Source organism: Lampetra fluviatilis, chromosome 56 (genome assembly GCF_964198595.1).
Source record: "Lampetra fluviatilis chromosome 56, kcLamFluv1.1, whole genome shotgun sequence".
NCBI classification, from domain to species: Eukaryota; Metazoa; Chordata; class Hyperoartia; order Petromyzontiformes; family Petromyzontidae; genus Lampetra; species Lampetra fluviatilis.
The window spans coordinates 5,600,366-5,621,019 of NC_136330.1; the positions used below are offsets into that span (position 1 = coordinate 5,600,366).

The 20,654-nt window shown below is 55.2% G+C and overlaps 1 protein-coding gene across 1 annotated transcript in view; it reads left to right on the forward strand.

Annotated features, from left to right (window-relative positions):
- The window catches only part of LOC144950113 (SLIT and NTRK-like protein 2), a gene marked incomplete at its 5' end in the record, with an annotated part of 46,668 nt that extends 26,557 nt beyond the window's left edge, over positions 1–20,111 (forward strand). Inside the window, 1 exon segment of the mRNA XM_078880173.1 lies at positions 19,150–20,111. Within this exon segment, the coding sequence (XP_078736299.1) occupies positions 19,150–20,037 (888 nt within the window).
- Positions 20,112–20,654: the final 543 nt, after the last annotated feature.

Here is a 20,654-nt window from a genome sequence, read left to right on the forward strand (position 1 = left end):
CGATTATCTTAACCGGTCCTGGGCCTCCCCTAGGTCGACTCAGCCTCAAATTAGTACCTCATGTGCTGTGTAAACATCGCCACGAGGGGAGACAAAGGCGACCGGGCGTGGTGCTGGCCACCCACCCCCTCGTGTGCCACGTGCCGACCTTCATAGATTTGCCGCTGCGACCTCCTCACAGCACTTGCCCCCAAAGGCCTGCCGAGGCTATGCGGGGGATCTTTGTCTTTGGATAAGTGGGTGAGCGAGAAGGGCTCGCAAGTGACGTCATCGCATCTATCCCTCGATTTAAGGAACGAAACGGGAGGATTTCTCCACAAATCTCGCTGTCGGCCTGATGAAGCTGGTTGCAATGACTGGAAAAACGTCGTGCTCAGATTGTAAATGTTGTGGATTTGCTCTCCAACACACAGCCGGTGTGCTGTACTAGTACACTACACTATTCACTACACTATACACTACACTATACACTACTATACATTACACTATACACTACACTATACACTACTATACACTACACTATACACTACACTATATACTACTTTACACTACACTATACACTACGCTATACACTACACTATACACTACACTATACACTACACTATATACTACTTTACACTACACTATAGACTACACTATACACTACACTACTATAAACTACACTCTACACTACACTATATACTACGCTATACACTACACTATACACTACACTATACACTACTATACACTACACTATACACTACTATACACTACACTATACACTTCACTATATACTACTTTACACTACACTATACACTACACTATACACTAGTGCTGTACTAGTAACAACACGGCACGTTTTGTTTACGTGACACTAAACCTTACTAATTAACTGTGTCGGGTGGTGGCGGGTTTAACGACACAACATTTTTATTTACGCGATTTAACCCAACAAAACAACAACCTGAATTGTGCATGTGCGAGTGAGTGGTTCTGCAAAGTCACAAACTCTGGGACGGAAGCAATCGAATGGCTCAAATCACTGTGGAGCTCAAATCTCAAAAGGAAAAACAAAAATTATTATCGCGAAATTGCTGCTCACAGGGGTCGATGATGGGCATTCACTGTTTTACGTTGGTGGTTACGTGTGGAGTGTGTGGTGTGTAGTGTGTGTGTAGTGTGGTGTGTGTGTAGTGTGGTGTGTGTGTGGTGTGTGTGGTGTGTGTGTGCGTGTGTGTGTGGAGTGTGTGTGGTGTGTGTGTGCGTGTGTAGTGTATGTGGCGTGTGTGTGTGGTGTGTGTGTGGTTTGTGTGGTGTGTGGTGTATAGTGTGTGTGTGTGTGTGATGTGTGTGTGATGTGTGTGTGTGTGTGGTGTGTTTGTGGTGTATAGTGTGTGTGGTGTGTGTGGTGTGTGGTGTGTGTGTGTGCGCGTGTGTGTGGAGTGTGTGTGGTGTGTGTGTGCGTGTGTAGTGTATGTGGCGTGTGTGTGTGGTGTGTGTGTGGTTTGTGTGGTGTGTGGTGTATAGTGTGTGTGTGTGTGTGATGTGTGTGTGATGTGTGTGATGTGTGTGTGTGTGGTGTGTTTGTGGTGTATAGTGTGTGTGGTGTGTGTGGTGTGTGTGTGGTGTGTGTGTGCGTGTGTGTGTGTGGTGTATGTGGTATATGTATGGTGTGTGTGCGTGTGGTATGTAGTGTGTGGTGTGTGTGCGTGTGTGTGGTGTATGCGTGTGTGGTGTGTGGTGTGTATGGTATGTGTATGGTGTGGGTGCGTGTGTGGTGTGTGTGGTGTGTAGTGTGTGGTGTGTGTGTGTGCGTGTGTGTGGTGTATGCGTGTGGTATGTGTGTGTGTGTGGTGTGTGTGTGTGGTATAATGTGGTGTGTGTGTGGTGTGTGTGTGGGGTGTGCGTGTGTGTTTTTGTGTGTGGTGTGTGTGATGTGTTGTGTGTGTGAGTGTGGTGTGAGTGTGTGCGTGTATGTGCTGTGTAAAGTGTGTGTGTGGTGTGTGTGTGTGAGAGTGGGGTGTGTGTGCGGTGTGTGTGTGAGGTGTGTGTGTGTGAGGTGTGTGTGGTGTATAAGTGTGTGTGAGCGGTGTGTGAGCGGTGTGTAAAGTGTGTGTGTGTGAGTGTGGTGTGTGTATGGTGTGAGTGTGGTGTGTGTGGTGTGAGTGCGGTGTGTGTGTGCTGTGTAAAGTGTGTGTGTGAGTGTGGTGTGAGTGTGGTGAGTGTGGTGTGTGTAGTGTGTGTGGGGTGTAGTGTGTGCGTGTGTGAGAGTGTGTGAGAGTGTGTTAGAGTGTCTGAGAGTGTGTGTGAGTGTATGTGAGTGTGTGTGCGGGGTGAGTGTGTGAGTGGTATGAGGTGCGTGCGGTGTGTGTGGTGTGTGTGTGCTGTGTAAAGTGTGTGTGTGAGTGTGGTGTGAGTGTGGTGTGTGTGGTGTGTCTGTGGTGTGTGTGTGTGTGGTGTGTGTGGTGTGTGTAGTGGGTGTGTGCGTGTGTGTGGTGTGTAGTGTGTGTGTGCGGTGTGTGTGTGCGGTGTGTTTGGTGTGTGTGAGTGGTGTGTGCGGGGTGAGTGCGTGAGTGGTGTGAGTGGTGTGAGTGGTGTGAGGTGTGTGTGGTGTGTGCGTGTGCGGTGTGTGTGTGTGCGTGTGGTGTGTTAAGTGTGTGTGAGAGTGGTGTGTGTGAGTGGTGTGTGCGGTGTGTGTGTGGTGTGTGTGTGAGTGGTGTGTGCGGTGTGTGTGTGTGCGGTGTGTGTGGTGTGTAGTGTGTGGTGTGTGTAGTGTGTGTGTGGTGTGTGTGTGTGCGGTGTGTGTGAGTGTGGTGTGTGTGAGTGTGGTGTGTGTGCTGTGTAAAGTGTGTGTGAGAGTGTGTGTGTGTGTGCGGTGTGTGTGTGTGCTAGCTCACGAACTAAGGCCTCATTAAACACTTAAAAGCAGTAAAAAAAATTTTACTCACTTCACCGAGCTTCAGCGAAATTAACAGTGGCGATAAATTTCAAAGCATCGCCTGTTTAATATATTCGCATACCTTTTATTAGTTCTACCCCAGCTGCTGCTGATGTTGTTGTTGATGAATCATCAATGCTCCCTTCAAACCCCAAACGTCAAAAGAGTTAAAGTTAAAAGATCATCAGAGCCGACGAAATTCCCGGAATTCGATGTCGACGCCTCGCAGCGCGTTTGCGATGATTTCCTTTTCGTCAGATAAAAGTTTCGTTAATCAAAACGAAGGTTTCATTTTCACTGTGCAGGTGATTCTCGCTATAACGGGGGGGGGGCGGGGCGGGTTGGAGGGGGGGGGGGGTACAATTCCGTAAGACAAATGCAAAGATCCCCCGTATAGCTCTTAAGACTGTCGGGGCAAAGTGCTGCAAGTGGCGAGTAGTAGCACCGCCGATGAGGTTCTAGAGCACGTGGAGAGGAGGGGGGGGTGGAAGGACAGTGCTGGTCATCCCGCCCGGCCGCCTTTGTCTCCCTAAGTGAAGCGATGTTGACACAGCCAAGGTACTCGTTCGAGGCTGAGTCGACCTAGTGGAACCCCAGGACTGGGCTCAGATGAATACGTCACCGATGTTGGTGGCCGTGAGCGGGAATCGAACTCAGGGTCAGTAGGCTCAGTAGCGCCGTGCGCTAACCGCTGCACCACCGCTCCCCGCCACTATCATCATCATCGTCATTATTTCTTTAGAACTCAAGTTTTTGGTTTAGTGTCCTTGTATGCACCTCCGATGAGCGCGGTGGGCTACGTACGGTGCGAAGAAAGTCCAACAAACATGCATACTCACCGGGCATTTTAAGGCCGAGTCGACCTAGGGGGAGCCCCAGGACTCGGGTCTCCAGGCTCAGTAGCGCCGTGCGCTAACCGCTGCGCCACCGCTCCCCCTCCTCCCCCAGCAGCATCCAAATCACGGCAGTCGTCAGCATCTGGGTGCTCGGGGAGAGGAAGTTGAAGGGGCGATTCAGTTTCATGTATTCGGTGTAGCCCTGTGAGCCATTCGGCTCTTGAATCGGGTGCAACCGCAACAAGCAACAGAACAAAAACATGAACAAGAAAACATCTTAAAGTGAATATGCGACTATGTGCAAACAGAGAAATCTAGGAAAAAAAACTGCAAAGTCTTCCAGAAAAAAAGGCATCGTAGACCAACGCTGCGTGCAAAAATCCAAGTGGGATGCAAGTCAAACAACAACAACAACAACCACAAGACAACTTAGATTAAGGCCATCATTCTAACTCCGTACTACAACAACACAAACATGGCCAAACCAAAAAAACGTATTCGAAATCACCAAAATAAAGCCATAAAAGCAATGTAACAGTGATCATACGAACTGTGACCATCATCATCAGCATCCCTCCCTTCGGATGGGGGTTGATAAAACGAAGTACCACCTACTCCAGGGAAGATATTAACGCGTTCGGAGCACGGCGCGCTAACCACTGCACCACCGCTCCCCCCCCCACCGCAAACCACACCACCCCACCCCCCTCCCTCGGGCCCCTTCCAAGTCTGCAAAAAGAAATCGCTGAGTCTGGCAAAAAAAAAAATTGTATTTGTATAATTATTTATATATCAAACGTTCCCCGCAATCATCCATCGATTAGCGGACATCCCGTGCGTGTGTGGGTGGGTGGGGGTGGACCGGTTGTACGGACGGAGAGTGAAGCCAATTACTAGGGGCCTGCAACATCCCTGCTGTAGTGGGGGGGAGGGAGGGGGGGAGGGGGGGGGAGTAGGTGGAGGAGGAGGAGGGGGGAGGAGGGGGAGGGGGGGAGGGGGGGAGGGAGGGAGGAGGGGGCAGGAGGAGGGAGGGAGGGGGAGTAGGTGGAGGAGGAGAGGGGGAGGGGGGAGGGGGGAGGGGGGGGGAGGGGGGAGGGGGGAGGAGGAGGGGGGAGGAGGGGGGGAGGGAGGGAGGAGGGGGCAGGAGGAGGGAGGGAGGGGGAGTAGGTGGAGGAGGAGGAGGAGGAGAGGGGGAGGGAGGAGGGGGGAAGAGGAAGGAGAAGGAAGGGGGAGGAGGGAGGGGGGAAAAGAGAAGAGGGGGGAGGGGGAGGAGGGGGGGGGGAGGAGGAGGAGGGGGAGGGGGAGTAGGTGGAGGAGGAGGAGGGGGGAGGAGGGGGGAGGGGGGGGGGAGTAGGTGGAGGAGGAGGAGGGGGGAGGAGGGGGGAGGGGGGAGGAGGGGGGGAGGGAGGGAGGAGGGGGCAGGAGGAGGGAGGGAGGGGGAGTAGGTGGAGGAGGAGAGGGGGAGGGGGGAGGGGGGAGGGGGGAGGAGGAGGGGGGAGGAGGGGGGGAGGGAGGGAGGAGGGGGCAGGAGGAGGGAGGGAGGGGGAGTAGGTGGAGGAGGAGGAGGAGGAGGAGGAGGAGAGGGGGAGGGAGGAGGGGGGAAGAGGAAGGAGAAGGAAGGGGGAGGAGGGAGGGGGGAAAAGAGAAGAGGGGGGAGGGGGAGGAGGGGGGGGGGAGGAGGGGGGAGGAGGAGGGGGAGGGAGGAGAAGGAGGAGAGAACAACCAAACCCACGCACGGATCGCTCCAAAGCTGCTGACATGATGTGTGTGACCCACCTGAAGAAGGACGCTTATGTTGCGCCCGAAACGTCGCGATTTTATTTAGTTTTTTTTTTATTACCTACCTGACTTTACCGAAAAAAACAAAGAGTTTGATGTGTGTCTGTGTGTGTGTGTCCGTGTGTGTGTGTCTGTGTATGTGTCTGTGTATGTGTCTGTGTGTGTGTCTGTGTGTGTGTCTGTGTGTGTGTCTGTGTGTGTGTGTCTGTGTGTGTCTGTGTGTGTCTGTGTGTGTGTGTCTGTGTGTGTGTCTGTGTGTTCTGTTCACGTGACGAACCTGTCTGGCCGTGTCGGGTGGTGGAGGGCCACGACAAATTGATACTCACGAAAATCTAAAACCCCCCAAAAGCCTTCGTCGTGAACCGCCACCAAACCTGCACCGTCCAAAAATAAAAAAGTAAAAAAAAACCTTCCAATAACAAGATCCCTGCCCAAGGTCCCACATCATTAAAACCAGAGCGGAGAGAGAGGCAGCACGCACACACGCACACACGCACACACGCGCACACGCGCACACGCGCACACACGCACACACGCACACACGCACGCACGCACGCACGCACACACGCACACACGCACGCACGCACGCACGCACGCACACACACGCACACACGCACACACGCACACACGCACGCACACACACACGCACGCACACACGCACACACGCACGCACGCACGCACACACGCACACACGCACGCACGCACACACGCACACACTCACAAAGACAAAGGTCCCCCGTGTAGCCTTTAACAAAGCTTTTGGAGGGGCAAGTGCTGTTAGCACCTATGAAGGCCGGCACGGTGGCACACGACGGGGTGAGGTGGCCAGCGCCACGCCCGGCCGCCTTTGTCTCCCCCAGGTACTCATTTGAGGCCGAGTCGACCTAGGGGAGGCCCAGGACCGGTTCAGATTTTCTCCACTGGTGTTGTTGGCCGTGAGCGGGAATCGAACTCGGGTCGCCGGGTTCGTAGCGTGGCGTAGCGCTAACCGCTGCACCACCGCTCCCCACACACACAGACAGACAAAGATAAAGATCCCGCGTATAGCCTTAACAGACTGTAGGGGGCAAGTGCTGTTAGCGAGCACCTATGAAGGCCGGAACGGTACACGAGGAGGTGGGTGGCCAGCACCACGCCCGACCGCCTTTGTCTCCCTAGCAGCGATGTTTACACACCGAACCAGGTACTCATTTGAGGTTGAGTCGACCTAGGGGAGGCCCAGGACCGGTTCAAATAAGCGTCACTGGTGTTGTTGGCCGTGAGCGGGAATCGAACCCGGGTCGCCAGGTTCGTAGTGCAGCGCGCTAACCGCTACACCACCGCTCCCCACAGACACACACACAGACACACAGACACAGACACCGCTGTATGAAAAATAATAATAAAATAACAAAAATTCCGGCGGTCAGAAACGGATCTCCCCGGCATCGTTCCTTGACGCTAATTGGGACGTGGAGGTGAGGGTAGCAGCTTGGACAGCGACGGGGAGAAATTAAATAAATTATATCACGAAACTTTAAACAAAATGCCAGAGCGGGCGGAGTGAGCGAGGTGATGTGGGGGTGGGTGGGGTGGTGTGGGTGGTGTGGTGTAGGTTGAGTGGGTGGTTTGCGGGGGTGGTGTAGGTGGGGTGGTGTGAGTTGGGTGGTGTGGGTGGTGTGGGTGGTGTAGGTGGTGTGGTGTGATGTGGCTGGGTGGTGTGGGTGGTGTGGTGTGGTGTGGGTGGTGTGGTGTAGGTGGGGTGGTGTGGGTTGGGTGGTGTGGGTGGTGTGGTGTGGGTGGTGTGGTTTGGGTTGAGTGGTGTGGGTGGGTGGGGTGGTGTAGGTGATGTAGGTGGTGTGGGTGGGTGGGGTGGTGTGGTGTGGTGTGGGTGGGTGGTGTGGGTGGTGTGGTGTGGTTGGTGTGGAGTGGGTGGTGTGGTGTAGGTGGGGTGGTGTGGGTTGGGTGGGTGGTGTGGGTGGGTGGGGTGGTGTAGGTGGTGTAGGTGGTGTAGGTGATGTGGGTGGGTGGGGTGGTGTGGTGTGGTGTGGGTGGGTGGTGTGGGTGGTGTGGTGTGGGTGGTGTGGGTGGGGTGGGTGGGGTGATGTAGGTGGTGTGGTGGTGTAGGTGGTGTAGGTGTTGTGGGTGGGTGGGTGGGGTGGTGTGGTGTGGTGTGGGTGGGTGGTGTGGGTGGTGTGGTGTGGTTGGTGTGGAGTGGGTGGTGTGGTGTAGGTGGGGTGGTGTGGGTTGGGTGGGTGGTGTGGGTGGTGTGGGTGGGTGGGTGGGGTGGTGTAGGTGGTGTGATGTAGGTGGTGTGGGTGGTGTAGGTGGTGTGGAGTGGGTGGTGTGGGTGGGTGGGTGGTGTAGGTGGTGTAGGTTGGATGGGTAAGTGGTGTGGGTGGGTGGTGTGGGTGGTGTGGGTGGGTGGTGTGGGTGGTGTGGGTGGGTGGTGTGGGTGGTGTGGGTGGTGTGGGTGGGTGGTGTGGGTGGTGTGGGTGGGTGTTGTAGGTGGTGTGGGTGGTGTGGGTGGGTGGTGTGGGTGGGTGGTGTGGGTGGTGTGGGTGGGTGGTGTGGGTGGGTGGTGTGGGTGGTGTGGTGTGGTGTGGGTGGTGTGGGTGGGGTGGGTGGGGTGATGTAGGTGGTGTGGGTGGGGTGATGTAGGTGGTGTGGTGGTGTAGGTGGGGTGGGTGGGTGGTGTGCGGGGGTGGTGTGGTGTGGGTGGTGTGGGTGGTCTGCGGGGGTGGTATGGGTGGGTGGGGTGGTGTAGGTGGTGTAGGTGGGGAGGGTGGGTGGGTGGGGTGTGGTGGTGTGGTGTGCAGTGGGTGGTGTGGGTGGTGTGGGTTGGGTGGGTGGGGTGGGGTGGTGTGGGTAGTGTGGGTGAGTGGTGTGGGTGGTGGGTGGTGTGGTGTGCGGGGGTGGTGTAGCGTGGGTGGTGTGGGTGGGTGGGGTGGTGCGGGTGGGTGGGGTGGTGTAGGTGGTGTGGGTGGTGTGGATGGTGTGGGTGGTGTGGTGAGGGTGGGTGGGTGGGGTGGGGTGGTGTGGCTGGGTGGTGTGGTGTGGGTGGTGTGGTGTGGGTGGTGTGGTGTGGGTGGTGTGGTGTGGGTGGTGTGGTGTGGGTTGGGTAGGTGGTGTGGTGTGGGTGGGTGGGGTGGTGTTGGTGGTGTGATGTAGGTGGTGTGGGTGGTGTAGGTGGTGTGGAGTGGGTGGTGTGGGTGGGTGGGTGGTGTAGGTGGTGTAGGTTGGATGGGTAAGTGGTGTGGGTGGGTGGTGTGGGTGGTGTGGGTGGGTGGTGTGGGTGGTGTGGGTGGGTGGTGTGGGTGGTGTGGGTGGGTGGTGTGGGTGGTGTGGGTGGGTGTTGTAGGTGGTGTGGGTGGTGTGGGTGGGTGGTGTGGGTGGGTGGTGTGGGTGGTGTGGGTGGGTGGTGTGGGTGGTTTGGGTGGTGTGGGTGGTGTGGGTGGGTGGGGTGGTGTGGGTGGGTGGTGTGGGTGGTGTGGGTGGTGTAGGTGGTGTGAGTGGGTGGTGTAGGTGGTGTGGGTGGTGTGGGTGGGTGGGGTGGTGTGAGTGGGTGGTGTGGGTGGTGTGAGTGGGTGGTGTGGGTGGTGTGGGTGGGTGGGGTGGTGTGAGTGGGTGGGTGTTGTAGGTGGTGTGGGTGGTGTGGGTGGGTGGTGTGGGTGGTGTGGGTGGGTGGTGTGGGTGGTGTGGGTGGGTGTTGTAGGTGGTGTGGGTGGTGTGGGTGGGTGGTGTGGGTGGGTGGTGTGGGTGGTGTGGGTGGGTGGTGTGGGTGGTTTGGGTGGTGTGGGTGGTGTGGGTGGGTGGGGTGGTGTGGGTGGGTGGTGTGGGTGGTGTGGGTGGTGTGGGTGGTGTAGGTGGTGTGAGTGGGTGGTGTAGGTGGTGTGGGTGGTGTGGGTGGGTGGGGTGGTGTGAGTGGGTGGTGTGGGTGGCGTGGGTGGGTGGTGTGGGTGGTGTAGGTTGGGTGGTGTGAGTGGGTGGTGTGGGTGGGTGGGGTGGTGTGGGTGGTGTAGGTGGTGTAGGTGGTGTGGGTGGGTGGTGTAGGTGGTGTGGGTGGTGTGGGTGGTGTGGGTGGTGTGGGTGGGTGGGGTGATGTGAGTGGGTGGTGTGGGTGGTGTGGGTGGTGTGGGTGGGTGGTGTAGGTGGTGTGGGTGGTGTGGGTGGGTGGTGTGGGTGGGTGGTGTGGGTGGTGTGGGTGGGTGGTGTGGGTGGTGTGGGTGGGTGTTGTAGGTGGTGTGGGTGGTGTGGGTGGGTGGTGTGGGTGGGTGGTGTGGGTGGTGTGGGTGGGTGGTGTGGGTGGTTTGGGTGGTGTGGGTGGTGTGGGTGGGTGGGGTGGTGTGGGTGGGTGGTGTGGGTGGTGTGGGTGGTGTGGGTGGTGTAGGTGGTGTGAGTGGGTGGTGTAGGTGGTGTGGGTGGTGTGGGTGGGTGGGGTGGTGTGAGTGGGTGGTGTGGGTGGCGTGGGTGGGTGGTGTGGGTGGTGTAGGTTGGGTGGTGTGAGTGGGTGGTGTGGGTGGGTGGGGTGGTGTGGGTGGTGTAGGTGGTGTAGGTGGTGTGGGTGGGTGGTGTGGGTGGGTGGTGTAGGTGGTGTGGGTGGTGTGGGTGGTGTGGGTGGTGTGGGTGGGTGGGGTGATGTGAGTGGGTGGTGTGGGTGGTGTGGGTGGTGTGGGTGGGTGGTGTAGGTGGTGTGGGTGGTGTGGGTGGGTGGTGTGGGTGGGTGGTGTGGGTGGTGTGGGTGGGTGGTGTGGGTGGTGTGGGTGGGTGTTGTAGGTGGTGTGGGTGGTGTGGGTGGGTGGTGTGGGTGGGTGGTGTGGGTGGTGTGGGTGGGTGGTGTGGGTGGTTTGGGTGGTGTGGGTGGTGTGGGTGGGTGGGGTGGTGTGGGTGGGTGGTGTGGGTGGTGTGGGTGGTGTGGGTGGTGTAGGTGGTGTGAGTGGGTGGTGTAGGTGGTGTGGGTGGTGTGGGTGGGTGGGGTGGTGTGAGTGGGTGGTGTGGGTGGCGTGGGTGGGTGGTGTGGGTGGTGTAGGTTGGGTGGTGTGAGTGGGTGGTGTGGGTGGGTGGGGTGGTGTGGGTGGTGTAGGTGGTGTAGGTGGTGTGGGTGGGTGGTGTGGGTGGGTGGTGTAGGTGGTGTGGGTGGTGTGGGTGGTGTGGGTGGGTGGGGTGATGTGAGTGGGTGGTGTGGGTGGTGTGGGTGGTGTGGGTGGGTGGTGTAGGTGGTGTGGGTGGGTGGTGTGGGTGGTGTAGGTGTTGTAGGTGGTGTGGGTGGTGTGGGTGGTGTGGGTGGGTGGGGTGGTGTGGGTGGGTGGTGTGGGTGGTGTGGGTGGTGTAGGTGGTGTGAGTGGGTGGTGTAGGTGGTGTGGGTGGTGTGGGTGGTGTGGGTGGTGTGGGTGGGTGGGGTGGTGTGGGTGGCGTGGGTGGGTGGTGTGGGTGGTGTGGGTGGGTGGTGTAGGTGTTGTAGGTGGTGTGGGTGGTGTGGGTGGTGTGGGTGGTGTAGTGGTTAGCGCGCTGCGCTATGCAACCGGCGACACGAGTTTGACTCTCGCTCACGGCCAACACCAGTGACAAGTATCTAAATCGGTTATGGGCTTGCCCTAGGTCGACTCAGCCTCAAATTAGTACCTGGTGCGGTGTGTAGTAAACATTGTCACTAGGGAGACAAAGGCGGCCGGGCGTGGTGTTGGCCACCCACCCCCTCGTGTGCCGTTCTGGCCTTCATAGGTGCTCGCTAACAGCACTTGCCCCTACAGTCTGTTGAGGCTATACGGGGGATCTTTGTCTCTTTTTAAATCCTTTATATTAAGTTCGCTTGCTTGCTTAGGACCGTGCAAATCTTTCGGTCGTTTTTTAACCCACTTCCCGTGATCCAATCGAGCTGGCATTTTGCACACAGACTCGTTGTGCGTGACAATGCATTTTCGTGAAAAAAATTTTTCCAAAATTTTACACTGTTTAGGGGAAAATAAATAAATATTTAATTACCAATTGTTTAATTCTGCCAGACAATCATCTGACCCATAGGTGGCAGCCATCTCAAGCCAGAGGACGAGAGGACTCTAGCCGCCCCGATGCCACGCATATAAAGGATTTATAGTGAAAAACTTTGTTTTTACGGGTTATACTTGTTTCTGTCGCAGCGTGAGCCGCACACAGAAATCCGCGTGGAGGGAGAAGGCGCATTCGCTCCTCCTCCTCCTGCCTCTCTCTGTCTCTCTCTGTCTCTGTCTGTCGGATCAAGAATCGGAATATTTATTCGTATACTCGAGGAGTAATCCGATGGGCTATGAAGTTTTCTTTTTTATTCGCGCACGAAGTTCCAAGTAACGGAGGTCCGCGTGGGTCACAACGTTGCAACACCAAACAAAAAAAATGAACCCGTAAAAACAAAGTTTTTCACTATAAATCCTTTATATGCGTGGCGGCTAGAGTCCTCTCGTCCTCTGGCTTGAGATGGCTGCCACCTATGGGTCAGATGATTGTCTGCCACCATTAAGCAATTGGTAATTAAATATAATTAATTTTTTCCTAAAAAGTGTAAAATTTTGGAAAAAAATGTTCACGAAAAGAAATTGTCACGCACAACGAGTCTGTGTGCAAAATGTCAGCTCGATTGGATCACGGGAAGTGGGTTAAAAAAACGACCGAAAGATTTGCACGGTCGTAAGCGCGCAAGCAAGCAAGCAAGTGAACTTAATATAAAGGATTTAACAAGTATAACCCGTAAAAACAAAGTTTTTCACGATAAATCCTTTATATGCGTGGCGGCTAGAGTTCTCTCGTCCTCTGGCTTGAGATGGCTGCCACCTATAGGTCAGATGATTGCATTGCACCATTAAGCAATTGGTAATTAAATATAATATTTTCATCCTAAACAGTGTAAAATTTTGGAAAAAAAAATTCACGAACATTAATTGTCACGCACAACGAGTCTGTGTGCCAAATGTCAGCTCGATTGTATCACGGGAAGTGGGTTAAAAAACGACCGAAAGATTTGCACGGTCCTAAGCAAGCACGCGAACTTAATATAAAGGATTTTAAAAGACACAAACGCACGAGAGCAGTGCGAAGGGTAAGAAATGTAAAACAAAAATCCACCAAAGATGCATTTTCAAATCAAAACTGAGCAATGTTTCTAGCTTACCTGAGCCGAGTGAACCGAGTTCGATTCCCGCTAGAGGCCACCGACATCAGTGACGATTATCTGAGCCCGGTGCCTGGGGCTCCCCTAGGTCGACTCAGCCTCAAATTAGTAAAGCCTCACTCAGCTATTAGCTTGTTTTTTTTTCAGAAGCGACCTGGCCGCAATTGACAGCTGAAAAAAAAAAGTGGCATTCATCACCGCGTCGAAATTTATTGCAGTAAAATAATCTAATCCATACTACGCGTAAAGATAAATGCGTCGTTAAACCCGCCACCACCCGACACAGCCAATTAGTGCCAAATCGTGACTGGAACGGCACTAACCGGTCGTGTGCCGGAGAGTGAACCCAGCACAACGTTCACACTCCGAGTCCGACGTTTCGCCAGTAATCACGACTGGCTTCATCAGGAGATCTAACCCAAACACCTCTGCGATGGATTGGTGGCGAAAGCCTCCTGCGTGTTCAACAAAACATCTCACCAGTCGAAACGCGTGCTTCTTAAAGTGGAGGGGAGAAAGCCGGAGGACTCGGAGAAAGAAAAAAAAACCCGCTGAGGATTTGTGTCCTTTCGATTTAAAGCTTTCGTGACTGCAGGAATTCATCTTCTTGGTTGTTTCGGTAAAGTCACGTGAGAATTGTTCTATTATGTTGCATTTTTATTATTTTATTACTTCCCTTCTACGTGACTTTACCGAAAAAAAAAAACCAAGAAGATGATTTGTGTCCTCCTGCGTGTCCTCCATCCTTATCCATCATCCTGTCAGCGCCCGCCACCACTGCTAACATCATACCCAACATGCACACCACCACCATCATTATTACCATCATCACCATCACTCTCATCACCACCACTCTCATCACCACCACTCTCATCATCATCATCATCCCCACCCCTACCGCCACCACCGCCACCACCACCACCACCGCCACCGCCACCTTCTCCACCACCACCATCGCCACCACCTCTACCACCTCCACCACCATCACCACCACCACCGCCTCCACCACCACCACCTCTACCACCGCCACAGCCACCACCACCACCTCCGCCGCCAACACCGCCACCACCTCCACCACTATCTCCCCCACCACCACCTCCATCACCACCACCTCCACCACCACCACCACCACTTCCCCCACCACCACCACCTCCCCCACCACCACCACCTCCACCACCACTACCAGCACCTCCGCCACCACCTCCCCCACCACCACCACCACCTCCATCACCACCACCTCCACCACCACCACCACCTCCCCCACCACCACCACTTCCACAACCACCGCCACCACCACTGCCACCACCGCCACCACCACCAGCACGCTCAACAGCAGGGAGTCACGGTACAGGTGGTGCACAGAGCCCGCGCCGTCAGCGGAATCTTGACGATCACATTTTGCCTTTATTAGCGCCAACTAATTGAGTTTGTGGAATTGGCTCCGAATCTTAAAACGCAGCAGGAATAATTCGAGCAATAAATGACATCACCGTAACCTCGCTGCTGATGGGGGTGCTAATTAATGATGGTGATGATGAGGATGTTGTTGTTGTTGTTGGTGGTGGTGGTGGTGGTGGTAATGATGATGTCAACGATGTTTGTGTATCGGTTAACTGGTGGTGACGATGGCGGCGCTGGTAATTGTGTACGAACGTGGAACTTCCTTCGCGCCGTACGTAGCCAACCACACACAAGCTGAGTTCTACAGAAATGATGACGATGATGACGGTGGCGATGATGACGATGGTGGCGATGATGATGATGGTGGCGATGATGATGATGATGATGGTGGCGATGATGATGGTGGTGATGATGATGATGGCGACGATGATGATGGTGGCGATGATGATGGTGGCGATGTTGATGATGATGGTGGCGATGATGATGATGGTGCCGATGATGATGATGATGGTGCCGATGATGATGATGGTGGCGATGATGATGGTGGCGATGTTGATGATGGTGGCGATGATGATGATGGCGACGATGATGATGGCGGCGATGATGATGGTGGCGATGTTGATGATGATGGTGGCGATGATGATGATGGTGGCGATGATGATGATGATGGTGGCGATAATGATGATGGCCGCGATGATGATGATGGCGAGGTTGATGATGATGATGGTGGCGATGATGATGATGGCGATGATCATGGCGATGATGAATGATGATGGCGATGATGAATGATGATGGTGGCGATGTTGATGATGATGATGGTGGCGATGTTGATGATGATGGTGGCGATGATGATGGTGGCGATGTTGATGATGATGATGGTGGCGATGTTGATGATGATGGTGGCGATGTTGATGATGATGATGATGGTGGCGATGTTGATGATCATGATGATGGTGGCGATGTTGATGAGGATGGTGGCGATGATGATGATGACGAGATGATGATTGCGATGATGATGATGATGGTGGCGATAATGATGATGATGGCGATGATGATGATGACGATGATGTGATGATGATGGCGATGATGATAATGGCGATGATGATGATGGCGATGATGATGATGATGATGGTGGTGATGTTGATCATGACAGTGGTGGGGGGAACGGTGGTGCAGCGGTTAGCGCTACGCGGCGCTACTGAGCTTCGTGAACCGAGTTCGATTCCCGCTCACGGCCACCAACATCGGTGACGATTCACCTGAGCCCAGTCCTGGGGCTCCCCTAGGTCGACTCAGCCTCGAATCAGTACCTAGTGAGTATGCATGTTTGTTGAACTTCCTTCGCACCGTACGTAGCCCGCCGCGCTAATCGGAGGTGCGGAGCAGGGCAAGAAACTGAAAACTGAGTTCTACAGAAATAATTACGATGATGATGATGATGGTGGCGATGATGATGGTGATGATGATGATGGCGATGATGATGATGATGGTGGCGATGATGATGATGATGGTGGCGATGATGATGATGATGGTGGCGATGATGATGATGATGGCGATGATGATGATGATGGTGGCGATGATGATGATGATGGCGATGATGATGATGATGGTGGCGATGATGATGATGGTGGCGATGATGATGATGATGGTGGCGATGATGATGATGATGGTGGCGATGATGATGATGATGGTGGCGATGATGATGATGATGGTGGCGATGATGATGATGATGGCGATGATGATGATGATGGTGGCGATGATGATAATGATGGCGATGATGATGATGATGGTGGCGATGATGATGATGATGATGATGATGGTGGCGATGATGATGATGGTGGCGATGATGATGATGGCGATGATGATGATGATGATGGCGATGATGATGATGATGGTGGCGATGATGATGATGATGGCGGCGATGATGATGATGGTGGCGATGATGATGATGATGGCGATGATGAATGATGATGGCGATGATGATGGCGATGATGATGATGATGATGGCGATGATGATGATGATGATGTTGATGGTGATGATGGCGATGATGATGATGATGATGTTGATGATGATGATGATGATGGCGATGATGATGATGGCGATGATGATGATGGCGATGATGATGATGATGATGTTGATGATGGTGATGATGGCGGCGATGATGATGATGATGATGGCGATGATGATGATGATGGCGATGATGATGATGGTGGCGATGATGATGGCGATGATGATGATGGCGATGATGATGATGATGGTGGCGATGATGATGATGATGGCGATGATGAATGATGATGGCGATGATGATGGCGATGATGATGATGATGATGGCGATGATGATGATGATGGTGGCGATGATGATGATGATGGCGATGATGAATGATGATGGCGATGATGATGGCGATGATGATGATGATGGCGATGATGATGATGATGATGTTGGCGATGATGATGATGTTGATGGTGATGATGGCGATGATGAATGATGATGGCGATGATGATGGCGATGATGATGATGGCGATGATGATGATGTTGGCGATGATGATGATGTTGATGATGATGATGGCGATGATGATGATGATGATGTTGATGATGGTGATGATGGCGATGATGATGATGATGGCGATGATGATGATGGCGATGATGATGATGGCGATGATGATGATGATGATGGCGATGATGAATGACAGTGGTGGTCGTGGTGAGAGTGGTGGGGGTAGCGGTTAGCGCTAAGCGGCGCTACTGAGCCTAGTGAACCGAGTTCGATTCCCACTCACGGCCACCAACATCGGTGAGGATGGTCTCAACCCAGTCCTGGGGCCTGCCGCTAGGTCCACTCAGCCTCAAACTAGTTACCTGTCATGTACGTGCGTACCTTCAACTTTATGTCGCTCCGTACGTAGCCAACTCTGCTGATCACAGGTGCAGTTCGCAGAGGTGGGACAAAGTCATTGTTATGCAAGTCCAAGTCGAGTCGCAAGTCATCAAATTCATGACTCGAGTCTGACTCGAGTCCAAGTCACATGACTCGAGTCCACACCTCTGGCAGTTCGTGAACAGCACTTGCCCCAACAGCCCGTTGAGGCTACACGGAGTGGGGTGAGGGCAGGATCTTTGTCTTTGTGTAGTAGTTGGAGGTCCCCTTTCTCTAGCAGGTAACAATTTGAGGCTGAGTCGACCTAGGCGAGGACCAGGACTGGGTTCGGATAATCGTCACTGGTGGTGTCGTGGCCGTGAGCTCGGATCTCTGCCGGGTTCGTAGCGCTAACCGCTGCGCCACCGCTCCCCACGACAACAAGAACAACAGCAACAACAGGACAACAACAACAACAACCCAACAAGTGGCGGTGACGTCACCATGGCACCTGTAGCAAGTGAGGTGCAGAAGGAAAAAAAAGTTCCCGTGGAACACTGCGCCGTTACAACACGGAACACCGCTCCGTTACAACGCTCCGTTTACAAGCGAGCGGTCGACGACGAACTACTTTCTTGAGCTGAGCGGCTGAGCGGAGTGATACGGTAACTCGGCAGCGGTTGTTTGTCCCGCCATCTCACCGCGCAGTGTGCGTAGCAGCAGCAGCAGCATTAGTAGTAGCAGCACATCGTACCTCGCCAGACTTTATCATTACTTTATTATTTACGGGGAAATGGTTTTCGCTTAACGCGTTTTTCGATAAAAGGTGGCACTTTTCTCGTTATCGTTCGTGACCCGGCCCGTCACAAATGATAGCCCAACGAAAGTGGGCGGTTTATCATCATCATCATCACGTGGAAATGTATGGCAGCAGTCATATACCCGAAACGTGTGACGTTGCTTTTAAGTGTGGAGGGGGAAAACCGGAGGACCTGGAGAAAAATCCGTGGGATCGTAGGAAGGCAGAGACACGCAAACTCCAAATATACAGCAGCAGGCGTCAGGGTTGGAATCGAACCCACGACCTCCTGTACACCAGGCGAGGTAGTTAACATCTCCTAGCCACCGTGATGATGATGAGAGAGGTCGAACCCACGACCAACCTGCATACCAGGCGAGGTAGTTAACATCTCCTAGCCACCGTGGCGCCCTGAAACCCATCCACTGAGGACTTCCGGACGACTTCCACACACCTACAGAATTGTCGTTATGGATTTTGGAACTCGGGTTAGGTGATAAGAGTTCGCGAAAGGACGTCTGCCGTGGGAGATGGAGCCACGGAATTAGCTCGCTCGTGTGCGGAGAGGGGTGGGGGGGGGGGTGTTCTACCCGCATCGTTGGTTTTGATGGTGGGGTCGGCAAGAAGGCGCTGTTGGCAGTCACTGCGGCGTCACCGCCTTGTCTATGAGTCGCAGGCCATTTGTGTTCCACTGGTACGTGAGCTCGGATTGAGCACGGATCGAGCTCAGGTCGAGCTCGGGTCGAGCTCGGGTCGAGCACGGGTCGAGCACGGGTTAGGCTCGGGTCGAGCACGGGTTGAGCACGGCTAATCCCCCATTTGTCCGTGTCTTTCCAAATTACCTCCACCCACCACCTGCCAACTCCTGATCCCTCCTGCACACCTTCTCCCACCATCTCCTCAATCTCCTCTCACAATCTCTCCCACCTCCTCCCACCCTCTCCTCCCACCGTGTCATCCACCTCCTCCCACCTCCTCCCACCATCTCCACCATCTCCTCCTACCATCTCCTCCATTTCCTCCCATGATTTCATCCACCTCCCACCTCCTCCCACCATCTCCTACACCATCTCCTACACCACCTCCTTCCACCATCTCCACCTCCTCCTCCCACCATCTCCTCCACCTCCTCCCACCATCTCCTCCACCATCTCCTCCTCCACCTCCTCCCACCATCTCCTCCACCATCTCCTCCACCTCCTTCCACCATCTCCTCCACCATCTCCTCCATCTCCTCCCACCATCTCCTCCATCTCCTCCCACCTCCTCCCACCATCTCTTCCCACCATCTCCTCCACTTCTTTCCACCATCTCCTCCACCTCCTCCCACCATCTCCTCCATCTCCTCCAACCATCTCCTCCCATCTCCTCCCACCTCCTCCTCCCACCATCTCCTCCTCCCCCCCTTCCTCCCCACCCCTCCCCTCTCCCCACCCCACAGGATGTGAGCTCTGCGGGGCTGCATCTGCGCTACGCCATCTACGGACACGGCTGCTCGGCCTCCTCCGAGCGCGGCGCCAAAGCCGCCGCCGCCGAGCGTGCCATGCTGACGGCCGCGTCCGGTGGCAGTGGCTCCGGCAGCGGCGGCACCGGCGGAGTCTACGACTCGTCGTCCGTCCACCTGCCGCGCTTCCTCGGCAGGATGTGCCGCAACCCGATCTACGCGCCGCCACGCGCCGAGTGGATGAGTCCCAGCGCGGTCGGAGCCACCGTGGGCGGAATCATCACGGGCGCCACCGCCACCACCACCACCACCACCTCCACCACCACCGGCGCCACCACCGCCAGCCTGGCCGACGTCTCGCCGGGCCGACTGATATTGTCGCACCTTCCCGGCGACGGCATGGTTGGCCACCACCACCACCAATACCACCAATACCACCACCTCCTCCACCATCAACAACAACAACAACACCATCAACATCACCCACATCAGCAGCAGCAGCTCATACTGGACGACCACCACTTCCAGCATCTTCAGCATCTACACGAGCGGCACCACCTCCTGCTGCAGCAGCAGGAGCACCAACAGCAGCAACAGCACCAGCAGCAGCAGCAGGAGTTTCTGCTGGAGGTAGAAGCCGGATTGCGTCGGCAGGAGCTGAAGATCTGCGAGGCCATCACTCTGGCCGGTGTCGTGGAGTTACCGCAGCAGCAGCAGCAGCAGCTGCAGATGCAACAGCTGCAACAGCAGGCGCCGCGGTTGCTGGAGGCCGGCTGTCTGCTGGAGGCAAGCGGAGGCGAGTACCTGGAACTGCGAGCGAAAGTCCACGTGGACACGGACTACCTGGAGGTGCTGGAGAGGCAGGCGACGCTCCACCAGGCGTAGCGAGGAGACGGAGGAATTTATGGAGGGAGGGAGGAGAGGGGCACACGGGGTCTGTGGGGACACGGGGACTGGGAGCCGGGACACGGGACTTGGGTCTTGGGACACGGGATGCAGGGCCTGAGACATGGGATATGGGGCCTGAGACACGGTACATGGTACACGAGATGCAGGGCCTGAGACACGGGACACGGGGTCTGGAACACGGGACATGGTACACGAGATTCACGGCCTGAGACACGGGACACGGGGTCTGGAACACGGGACATGGTACACGGGATGCTGGGCCTGAGACACGGGACATGGGGCCTGGGACACGGGACATGGTACACGAGATGCAGGGCCTGAGACACGGGATATGGAGCATGGAACACAGGACATGGTACACGAGATGCAGGGCCTGAGACACGGGACATGGGGCCTGGGACACGGGACATGGTACACGAGATGCAGGGCCTGAGACACGGGATATGGGGCCTGGGACACGGGACCTGGTACACGAGATGCAGGGCCTGAGACACGGGACATGGGGTCTGGAACACGGGACCTGGTACACGGGATGCAGGGCCTGAGACACGGGACATGGGGCCTGGGACACGGGACATGGTACACGAGATGCA